Here is an 11,586-nt window from a genome sequence, read left to right as displayed (position 1 = left end):
GGGAGAGAATGGGGGTGGGGGAGGATGGGGGGGCTGGAAGGGGCGGGGGGAGCTGAGTGAGCCGGGGGGGGGCTGTAGGAGCAGCCGGGGGGAGGATGGGGGGCTGGAAGGGGCGGGGGGAGCAGAGGGTGTCTGGGGGGGTTGGGTCACGGGGGTGGGAAAGTGGGCGAGCCCAGGTGGAGGGGGGGTCGTTGGGAGATCAAATGTGGGGGGGCCAGGATGGAGCCCTGGGGGGCGGGAGGGGAGAGGATGGGGGGCGGGAGGAGAGGATGGGGGTTGTTGGAAGCTGGCAGGAGGAGGGCAAGGGGACAGGCTGGGGGGGCTGGAAGGGCAGGCGGGGTGGGGGAGAGAGGATGAGGGTTGGGGCGGGAGACGCAAGCTGGGGGGGAGGGGAGAGGATGGGGGGTTGAGAGTGGGGGTGAGGATGGGAGGCTGGAAGGGGCGGGAGGAGCAGCTGTGGGGGAGGGAGCAGAGGGTGTCGGGGGGGGGGGGATTGGCTCATGGAGGTGGGGAACTGGGTGAGCCCTGGTGGGGCGGGGGGGTCGTTGGGAGATCAAATGTGGGGAGGCCAGGATGGTGCCCGGAGAAAGGCAGGAGGACCCTCAAGGGGTGGCTGGGGGCGGGGGATGAGCTATTTGGGGTTGGGGTCAGTCACTGGAGGATGTAGGGTGTGGGGGAGGGAAGAAGCATTTGGGGCAGGGGACCATGGATGGATCCCGGGCCTGTGCCTCTTTCTGGCCTGAGGGCTGGGATAGTCCAGCCTCAGGGGTGTGGTAAGATGGGACCCACTCTTCTTTCCCATCAGCCCAAATGGCACCACGCAAGGTAACCCCAAGAACTTGCCTCATCCTGTAATTTGGTGAGGCTGGAGAGGGGGATTTGGGGCTGGATCAGCAGGGATGGGGAAGGGGGCCTGTTTAGAAAAGGCAGGCCCAGAGCGTTGGTGGGTTAGGAGGAAGTGGGGTCTACTCTGGAAAGGGTGGGGCAGAGAGGAAATGGTGAGGGTGGAGGCTCTCTCCACTTGCTCTCGGCTGTGACTGTTGGTAGAGGAGCACTGGTTTCCATGAAAACTCCCACTCACTTATTTTTAAGGGAAAGAAGATGGGGGGCATAGCCCTCCAAAAATCTCTTGGTCTCTAAATCCACCGAGTGCTCTTCTTCTGCTGAGCTCCCCACGTGGTTTGGTTTCCTGGTGATAAGCATTTGGGGGACCATAGAAGTTTGGGGTTTCCCCCTACCTATTGCTCCCAGTGCCCCCAGTAATTTGTTCTCCAGTCCAGTTCCAAATATCCTAAATGATGGTGCTTCCCTTGGGAAGTTGATTCCACAGTGCAGTAGATCCCTTGCAATTAGGAAACATTTCCCATTGTCACCCTAAACTTTCTCCGTCGGTTTCCCTGACATTATTCCTAGATCCCTGGAGATGGATGTGATGCTGCTGGGGGAGCAGAAGCGTGTGCCACTTCCATCTAGGGTGACCAGATAGCAAGTGTGAAAAATCAGGACAGCCGGTGGGGGATAGTAGGAGCCCATATAAAAAAAAACCAGCCCCAAATATCAGGGCTGTCCCTATAAAATCGGGACATCGGGTCACCCTACTTCCATCCAATGAGGGCCTGATCTAGCAGCCACTGAAGCTCCTGGGAAGACTTCCATTGATTTAAATGTGCTTTGGATGGCGATCTAGCTCTGTAACATGTAATGCCCCAAATATCCCCACTAAACCCACCCTCCAAACCCTAAAACAAAAATAGCATTTTCAGTACATCTAGTCCCTGCAGAAGCAGCAGAAACTTTTCTTGCCTCTGTATGAAGGCAGGCAGGACCTACATGCATTGCCAAGTCCTTTTCTTAGGCAGTGGATCAGAGCGGGGTCCAGTCATAGCGAGTGCAGGTCCATCCTGGCTGACAGCCAGAGTTCTGCAATGCCTTATGAGCTTCGGTGCAGTTGAGTGAGATGCTCTGAATGGAGTGTCATTAACCTCGTTTCCTTCCTGTGTAGTTACAGCTCTGCACCATGGATTGGCAGCCAGATGAACAGGGACTACAGCAAGTGCTGCAGTTACTCAAAGATTCCCAGTCTCCTAACACGGCCACGCAGCGTGTTGTCCAAGATGTATCCTTGGAATAAGCCCCATTCTGCGCCCGAGAAAGTCTTTGCAGAACCAAGTTGTGTATGTTTGCTGTGTAAATTGTGCTGAAAGCGAATGCCCTTTAAGTCGAGGTGCCCTGCATAGCCTTAAAATGGGGGGGAATTTTATACTCCTGTCCGCGGATTTATTTTGTTATCTTCTAAGAATCTGTGTCGCTGACATGCGGCTTGGCAGCGTGCCCATCTGGTCCTTAATGTAATGCTCTGGTCCAAACAGATGCTGTGCATCAGCCTTCCTTTAAAATCCCGGTTTGGGCTGTGAGCCTTTTTCTTTAACCTAGCGCTGTAGAAACTGAAGCAACTGAACCAATTCCCTGACTTCAATAACTACCTGATATTTGTCTTGACACGGCTGAAATCGGAAGGTACGTTGTCTGCTGTGATGAAAGTGGATGGAAGATGCGCGGGGACTTGTCCCTGTGCCGTTAAGTGTCTCTTATGTGCGAAATTCCTTCGCTGGGGATTGTTGGGATAACTCGCGTGAGCAAGAGACTAGAAAGTTGAGTGTTGGGAGGTGGGTTTCCTTGCTGGTGGGGGGTGGGCGGGCTCCACAGACATATCTGAGCTAGGCCCTCTTGCTTGTTAAACGAGCTTGTATCTGATCTAGGCCTGACATCTTAAGCCCCTCAAGGTTCTTGCTGGAGTATCTTGTAAACTTGAAATTTTAATGCTTTAGAAATGATTTTTCCACAGGTGTTCTTGCAAAAACTAGGCTCTGTTGCAAGTGACTGACTTTCCTACAAACTTGGAGGTAGTGCTTAGAGTAGGGATCTGGGACTCCTAGGTTCTCTGCCTCTATATGAGATGAAGACTGGGTCAGTAGTTAAGCAGGAGATGGGAAGTCTGTGATTGTTAGGTACTGATCTGCCCCCTCCTCCCCCCATAGTATTTCTCTCTCACACACACACACGCACTCTCACACACACACACGCACTCTCACACACACACCCTGTGAGGCAGGGAGGTGCTGTTATGCCCATTGTACAGATGGGAAACTGAGGCACGATGAGGCTAAATGGCTTGCCCAGGATCGCTCAGGTGGAGCAGGAATTGAACCCATGGTGCTCTAACCACTGGGCCAGGCTTCCTCTCCAAGCTGAGCCTGCAGTGTTCTGCTCCCAGCTGCGGGAGAGACTGTGGACTAGTGGTTGCAATAGGGGCACTGGGAGCCAGTACTCCTGGGTTCTATTCCCAGCTGAACTTGCTGAGATCTCTTCAGTAAGTGAATTCACCTCCTGCTCATTCTGGGCCTCTTCAAAATGGGGCTGGTACTGTCTGTCTCAGGGGAAATGCAAAGCCTTGGAGTGCATCGTGAAGGGGGGTTGTGTTCAGAGAGGAATGGCAAGCCATTGTGTTTGGAGATGAAGGTATAGTGTGACTATAACAACAAAAGGCAGAGAGCTGCATCCTAAACCTTTGTGTGCATTGAGATTATAGGCACGTGTACCTGGGAAGCAAACCCACATGCTTGATATCCTTTCACCCTACAGCCTGTCAGAGTGCTTAACCGACTCGATATGTATAGAAATCTCTTCTCCCCCAATCACTCACAGACATGCAGCCACCTCTGGGGGGAGCAGCGACAGCTGTTGATGGAATTTTTTTAATTTTGTTCTCTTTTTTCCCTCCACCCCCTCTTCCAAAAATTCTCTCTAACCAGACGAACCGACTCGCTCGCTCAGCGGGCTGATCCTGAAGAACAACGTGAAGGCGCACTACCAGAGCTTCCCCCAGCCCGTGGCGGAGTTCATCAAACAGGAATGTCTGAACAACATTGGCGACGCTTCCTCTCTTATCCGAGCCACTATCGGTAAGAGCCGCGGGGAAGGGACAGGGTGGCACTGTGGGAAGTTAGTCCAATTTCAAGTAGTTTATGCCATGTAAATACATTTTTCACGTAGGGGAGAGGAGTATATTGTAATGATCCCCTTAAAGCGAGGCTGTGCTCGCTGGCCTGGAAAATCCTCGATGGCCCATGTTGTGTCGGTTTCTAATCACCGGTCCTGAGCTCTTCCTGCTTCGCCGGCAGTGATTGATCCCTGCTTGTTCTCCTGTAGCTGTACCGCCTCCTGCAGGGCCACTAGGAATAAACCACTCTAGCCTTGTCTACCCTTTAGGCCTGGTCCACACTGGGGGGCGGGAGGGGATCGAACTAAGATACGCAACTTCAGCTACGAGTATAACGTCGACTTCAGCTACGCATCTTAGATCAACTTACCTCCCATCCTCATGGCGTGGGATCGACGGGGAGCGCGTTCGGGGATCGATTTATCGCGTCTAGACGAGACACGATAAATCGATCCCTGATAGATCGATCGCTACCCACAGATCCGGCGGGTAATGTGGACGTACCCTAAGTGGGATGGCTTAACTATGCTGGCATAACTAAAGCAGCAAACCTGTCTCCTAATGTAGATGCCGTTACGCTGTACTAGAGCTTCTACCAGCATCTCTGTTGCTAAAATAATCACGCCTTTTACTGACCTAGTTATGCGGGTGAAACTTGGTCAGTCAGGTCGAAGTCAGTAAAACGACCGGGCGTGGGTCAAAGGTGCACAGAACCGATGCGGAGCAAGAATGTGTCTGTACCGAGAAGGGTGTGCTCAGAAATCCTCTTGTGTAGAAGCCTCCGGTCCTGATCCTTGCCGGGCAGTTCGGGTAGCATCGCTGCTTCTGGAACGTGCGGTTCCTGGAGAAAACTGACCTCCCCTTCTTACCGCTAAAGGGGTAGCGGATGGTACAAGGGTCTGACTGTAGTGTGGTTCTAAGGGCTTGGAGGCTTGACTAAACCCACCGGGTTAGAGCAGGCATTGGGGCGGGGATGGTGATGATACCTGTTTGGGGTGGGAAATGACACCTCCCCTCTCTCCTGAATGTGTGTAAATGAACTTGAGAGACCGACTGAGTGGAACACTGGGTTTGACAAGCCAGCGCTTACCACGAGCCTTGAAATGTCGTGTGTGTTTCCAACTGGCAGGGATTCTCATTACCACCATAGCTTCCAAGGGGGAGCTTCAGATGTGGCCGGAGCTCCTGCCGCAGCTATGCAACTTGCTGAACTCCGAAGACTACAACACGTGTGAGGTAAGACAGGGTGTCCGGGGAGAGGAGGCTGCGGGATTACATCAGGGTCTCTCTCGGCTTGGTCGTATCGAAGGTGAACTCTATCACCTGCTCAAATCCAGCCCAGCTGGGTGGCCCTGGAGTGAACTGAGTTGTCAAATCTCAGTCTGATTCCCATAGGGATAAATGTCCATGTTTCTGTATTATGGTATCGTGCCTCGGTTTCCCCTCTGTGAAATGGGTCTGCTTTCCTAATGTAACCCACACTTGTGGAGTATGGTTCTCTAGCGGTCGGATTGAACTAGAGTACATAGTTTATGAGTCTGTCTAGCTTTTGAGCTGACAAACGTGGGTCTTCTAGCTCAGAGAGTAAATGTTCGTGCTTTTAGATCTAGCAGCCCCCAGTGTGATCCCCACTGCTGACACGCACACACACCCCCGCGCGAAGCATCTCATGTTTCACTAACATCACTGGCAGACAAGGTAAATGCCTAGATAAGGATTCTGTGAGGGGAGCACACTTGGAATTTCGCAGATGGAAAACACTGGAGTAGGGTAAAGTACCGTCCTTCCCAGGACTGCATGGGCATTTTTCAGGGCCTGGGGCAAAATCTGAAAGTGGGGGGGCCACCCCACTCCCCCAAAAAAGCCACTTGGGGTGGGGAGGCTGGAGAGCAAATTCGCCCCTTAGTGGCGGCTCCTGCTCAGGGGGATGGACCCAGCTCCCCACTCCAGGTTTGGCCCAGTTGCCCCTCTGTCATAATGGAGGACGTCTGGGTCAAACATGAGTGAGTGCCATTGTGACCAGTCACAGAGGGTCTTGGCACCAGGTTGCAATGCCCCTTAGTTTGGAGGTGCCCTCAAAGAGGGGCCCAGGGAAAATTGCACACCCTCTCTCTCTCTCTCTCTCCCTCCTCCCCCCAAATGCTGATCCTTCCATCCTGGAGTGAGGATGGGGGGGGGGGGAGCATAAAGAGAACAGGAAGTGGACAGAACTCCTCCCAGCACTCATGTTAGCTATACTGCTACGACTATTCCACTCCGTTTTCCCGCATAGACAAGGGCTTAGACTGTCCTTTCTTAATAGCATTTGAATTGCCTTGTCTGGCCTTTGAAATGAATACCTTCCCGAAGTGATCAGGAGAGGGGTCGAGCTGACTCCATCAATGCTACTATTGTTTAGTCCGAGACTGAAGATGCGGGGACAGCAGCGCCTTGGTTTAGTTGTGAAACTCTCCAGTGAGGTGGGACAGAACTTGGATCCTGTGCAAAGCAGAGATGCAGATAAGCTAAACCTTGGCAGCTCCTTGCAAGTACTTTCCCACACCCTGCAGCGGAGCGCCCTTGGGTCCAGTTACTGTCTGGGTCCAGTGAAACTCCAATTTGTGTCCATCTGAAGTTGCTAGGGGGAGTGATGATCCCTGTTCCAAAGAGTTCACAGTCTAAATAGACAAGAGAGGGTGAGGGGGGGGGGGGGGAACTGAGGCACAGAGTGGGAAGCCCAAGGTCATGCAGCAGGTGGTCCAGTGACATGCCCTCTAGACCACACTGCCTTCCTCAGGTTTGGTGATAGTGATAGTGTTGCCTTCTACATAGCTGTGGTTATCACCGTAACTTCAATGGTAACCATTGTGCTTGGGTCTGGGAGTGCTCACAGCAGTATACAAGCAACCAGGTGACATTTTCCATCCCTTCTTTGTCAACACTCATGGGTTGAGTTTAGATTTCACCTGCGTGTGTCCGTACGAAGCTATTTTTGCATTGTTCTCCCGAGCACCATACAAAGGTCAATCTTCCCTTTCGCTCTGTAGTCATCCGCCAGTGTCGTGCCTTGGGGTGGGGCGCTGGTCTGGGACTCTGAAGATCTGGGTGCTAATCTCAGCTCCTCCACAGACTCCCCGTGGGACCTTAGCCAAATCTCTCTGTGCTTCCATTTCCCCAGCTGTGGTGGGATAGTACCTCCCAGCCTTAAGGAACACCTCCCAGTTTGAGGTGTGCAGGTAACCATAGAACTGGGCGTGGGGCTCCGGACTCATGGCTATCAGTGGGATGCTCAGACCGCTAGCCTGGGTCACTTTCAGAAGTATCCCCACAGCATGTGCGGCGCTAGAGCACAAGATCTGAAGCTCCAGGTTCTTGCAAGAGCCCTCACTTTAACTGGGCCCTTCACTGACTGCTTTCTGGGGGAGTTGGCTGAGGTTCTGAGGGAAGGCTAAAAAGGAATCCTGGGTTAGAGAAATTCTCAATAACCCGGGGTTCTTATTTACAAGGCTCTAACGAGTCCTCTTCCCTTGTGGACCCTTCTGTGAGTGAGCTGACGAGTCTGTTGTGTTTAGGGGGCCTTTGGTGCCTTGCAGAAGATCTGTGAGGATTCTTCCGAACTCCTGGACAGCGATGCTCTGAATCGACCCCTGAACATCATGATTCCCAAGTTCCTTCAGTTCTTCAAGCACTGCAGCCCCAAGATCAGGTGCGTATTAGCTCGCCTGGCGGTGCGGGGAGTGCTGCGCTCTTCGCCGGAGTGCTGGGGTACGGGTTGGGCGTGCGTGTATGAAACCTCGACGGAGCCCGCCCCTTTGTAACATCCCACTTCCCTTTCCTGAGTGCATTCGCTTTCTGCTTTGGGGGATGTCTCTGGGCTGGTACCAGAGCCAGACCATGATCGCTGGCGAGATGCCAATGAGCTTCCAAGTGGAGGATCTCTCTCTTCCCCTCTCCCCCCCCCAAACCTCCCCCGCTCGTTATCTCTTGATGAGCAGAATGCATGGCCCCATGCTTCTCAGTAGGCTGAACAGTGTTCAACAACTGACCCAGAAGGAGCAGTGAAAATTCTGTTCAAGTTGCCAGTTAGAACAGCAATCCTGCTACACAATGTTATGCTCCGAATGAGATTTAAGTAGCATCTCTCCTATATGATTTATCTTACTTGTCTGGCCCCCATCACGACAATATCTGGGCATTCACCATCTTTTATATGTTAATCCTCATCACACCCCCCTGTGGGGCAGGGCTATTATCCCCATTGTACAGATGTGAAAGTGAGGCACAGCGAGGCTAAGTGACTTGCCCAAGGTCACACCGGAAGTAGGTGGCAGAGCAGGGAATTGAACCTGCATCTTCGAATTCTAGGTAGTGCCCTAACCACTCCACATCCTTCCTCTCGATCTCCATGCTGTCCCTTCTGGGGTGAAAGAACCAACTTACCCGCTGCACCACAGTGGAGGAGGAGAAATTGGCCCCGGAACCCCAGGGCAACCCCCCCCCTTAATGTCTAGATTGAGATCAGAGCTGTGTACTGGTCACACTAACGTCCCCACCCATGGGAAGATCGGAGGTCAAGCCCTGAAATGACTAGACAGGGGCTGCTGTTTGAGCAGTGACACATGCCTCCTTTGTGCATGGAAGCCGAGCTCACTACCCCGGGAACAATCCCTAGCTTTCATGTAACACTTTTCATCTGTAGATCTCAAAATACTTTTCAAAGGAGGTTGGTCCCATTATCCCCATTTTACAGGTGAAGAAACTGAGGCACCAAGAAAAGTGACTTGCCCAATGTCACCCATCCAGTAGAGTCAGGAATAGAACTCAGGTCTATCCACTGGGGCCACACTGCCTCCCGATGTCTGTGTCACAAGAGTGGTGGGGTGACCACCTAGAATATCTCAGTGACCCACTATCTTTTTTCCCCCCCCCTTGATAAGGTCCCATGCCATCGCCTGTGTGAATCAGTTCATCATGGACCGAGCTCAGGCGCTGATGGATAACATCGACACCTTCATCGAGGTGAGGAGTCAGGAGGCATTTCAACCCACTCTCGCTGGCAGGCCAGACCCACGTGCAGCACTGTGCCTGAATGGTCTTAGACAGACGTGCCCGTCCTAATGTTGCTGGTGTGCTCAGCTCTCCCATGAGGCACCTGTATGCAGACCTCCCTGAGCGCACCACAGCCTGCGATCCCAGAGAACGCCAGTGTGGTGATAACACCCAGCTGTAGCTCTTCATCGGTAGCGCTCAAAGCACTTTATGAAGGAGATTTTACAGTTGGGGAAATTGAGTCACAGAGGTGAAGTGACTTGCATAAGTCATCCAGCAGAGCCAGGAATAGAACCTGGGTCTCTTGCCTCCTAATCCAGGGTGCTATCCCCTGAGCCGAACTGTCTGCCATGTGGGGGGTAGGGACCATTATTGTATCCGTGCCTAGAGCCGTGGAGCCCTGCTCCCGGACGGGGGTGACCACAAGACAAATATTCACAAGCTCTGTCTGGCTCCTTTGTACAAACACCACCTCGTATCTCCCTCCTGTGTTAGCCTCCGACTCGTGCCTCCATTTTAACCCCCCTCCCCCGGACTTCTGGCCTGGGCTGAGCAGTCCCGAATATATCTGTAGCTTCCTGGACTACAGGTCCGCCTCTGTGTAGGCCTGCGCAAAACAGCCCAGTGCACTGGAATTCTCCCCTGGCTTTCACAGGCTCTGTAGTGTGTAGAAATCCATCCCCCACCCAAGTTAAACCAGAACCTCGTTGTCTGAAACCCAAACCTGCTCCAGCCCTGTCAGGCAGTGGCCTAGGGACTGGCTAGGCCTCTCTTCCATGCCGTGGACGTCAGCTAGGGAATTCCTGCTCTAGGGACCCTTGGTGTCGATGAGTCCCAGCTCCCCCTTTCCCCGTAGCACTTGTTCGCTCTGGCGGTGGACGAAGACCCCGAGGTTCGGAAGAACGTCTGCCGAGCGCTGGTGATGCTGCTAGAGGTCCGGATCGATCGTCTGATCCCTCACATGCACAGTATCATTCAGGTGAGTCCCAGAGCGGGATCCCGCAGGCCATGCTGTGGCGGAATGGGCTTTCTGGGGATGCTGGGGGTCAAATCAGCAATTAACTGCCGTGTCCGTGTGTGTCTATGTGTGTAAACGCTGGCCCAAGCATGGGTGGGGAGAAGGAGCAACAGACCTGCTAGTAAACTGGCTTACACTGTGACCAGTTTCTCAGGTCGGTGTGAGTGCCCTGCTTTGGCTGCTGCTTGCCCGCTCCACGCCTGGCCTGGGTTTGCTCTTGTGCCCAGATAAGTACAAGAAGCTGGGCTTGCCTGGTATAACCTCTAAGGTAGGGGTCACGTCCTCTTCATGCTCTAGTGCTTGATGCATTAGGTCAGGGGTTCTCAAACTGAGGGTCGGGACCCCTCGGGGTCGTGAGGTTATTATATGGGCGGGGTTGCGAGCTGTCAGCCTCCACCCCAAACCCCGCTTTGCCTCCAGCATTTATAATGGTGTTAAATATATAACAACGTGTGTTTAATTTATAAGGGGGGGGGGTCGCACTCAGTCTTGCTATGTGAAAGGGGTCACCAGTAAAAAAGTTTGAGAGCCACTGCATTAGGCTGTCGGTTTGCCGCAGGCCAACAGCATCCAATTTCACACCTGTGTTTTAAAGGCAATTCCCCCCAGTTGGCATTCGGTCAGGAGGCGGGTGACTGCCCCTACCCGGAGATGTGATGCTGGCTTGATTACAGAGCTTTGGGGTGTTGGTTAATGCCCCATAGATTGTGCCCCCTAGCATCAGGTTTCATGGCGACTCAGGGTGAAACATGATGAGTCCTGCATAGGTTGGGATCAGCCAGGTTGGTCCGCCTTCTGGCATTTCAGCATGTAGGACTGACAGGGACCTCCTGGGTCATTGACTATAGTCTCCTGCCACCCCCGGGCGTTCATGGCAAATAATGTTCAGAAATGTATCAAGCTTCATCTTCAGGCTGGTTGGGTTAGTGGAGCCAAGTGCATGAGGTTCTCCTTGCACGGCGGGCGAAACAAAGCGCGGGCAGGGGGATCTGAGCCGGTAGCTGCTGTGCCACGGGCCTGCCCTGAAGGTGGCGTTTTATCAGTGCTGCTCTTCTCCCCAGTACATGCTGCAGAGGACCCAGGACAACGACGAGAACGTGGCCTTGGAAGCCTGCGAGTTCTGGCTGACGCTAGCCGAGCAGCCCATCTGCAAAGAGGTGCTGTCCTCGCATCTAGTGCAGTGAGTAGCCTTGCTTCTGTACAAGCCGGGGATGAGTCAGGAAGCCTGTTGGGGCTGCCACTGCAGCCAGGAAGGGGCGACTGGTTCAGAGAGCTGGGCTAAGCAACCCTGGAGGCACGCTAGGAAAGGACAGGCGAATACTGTTGCTTGTGAGGGTGTTTGCTCCCCTGCTGCTGATTAAGGGTCTCGTGGTTGGGCTAAGTACAGGGCCTGCTGGGTGACATGCTCTGGCCTGTGATACAGGTGGTCCGATTAAGGCCAGGCACGCATCCCTTCCTGCTGCCAGTTCAGCTTTGCTGCCGCTCTTGCTAGTAAGCGGTGTGCACGTGAGCTCGCCAGACCGGAACTAGAACCGTCTGT

The 11,586-nt window shown here is 53.5% G+C and overlaps 1 protein-coding gene across 1 annotated transcript in view; it reads left to right on the top strand.

The window, feature by feature from the left end:
* Window positions 1–709: 709 nt before the first annotated feature.
* TNPO2 (transportin 2) overlaps window positions 710–11,586 on the top strand; it is a 28,985-nt gene continuing 18,108 nt past the window's right edge. Inside the window, exons 1-9 of the mRNA XM_034792099.1 lie at window positions 710–825; window positions 2,003–2,116; window positions 2,442–2,517; window positions 3,813–3,962; window positions 5,130–5,236; window positions 7,552–7,685; window positions 8,917–8,998; window positions 9,885–10,007; window positions 11,108–11,226. Coding sequence (XP_034647990.1) covers window positions 811–825; window positions 2,003–2,116; window positions 2,442–2,517; window positions 3,813–3,962; window positions 5,130–5,236; window positions 7,552–7,685; window positions 8,917–8,998; window positions 9,885–10,007; window positions 11,108–11,226 — 920 coding nt within the window. The 5' untranslated portion in view covers window positions 710–810. The remainder of the gene's footprint in view (window positions 826–2,002; window positions 2,117–2,441; window positions 2,518–3,812; window positions 3,963–5,129; window positions 5,237–7,551; window positions 7,686–8,916; window positions 8,999–9,884; window positions 10,008–11,107; window positions 11,227–11,586) is intronic.

This window comes from Trachemys scripta, chromosome 16 (genome assembly GCF_013100865.1).
Source record: "Trachemys scripta elegans isolate TJP31775 chromosome 16, CAS_Tse_1.0, whole genome shotgun sequence".
NCBI lineage: Eukaryota > Metazoa > Chordata > Testudines > Emydidae > Trachemys > Trachemys scripta.
The sequence above is the reverse complement of the archived record's forward strand: the minus strand, read 5'-3'. Positions and strand labels throughout refer to the sequence as shown.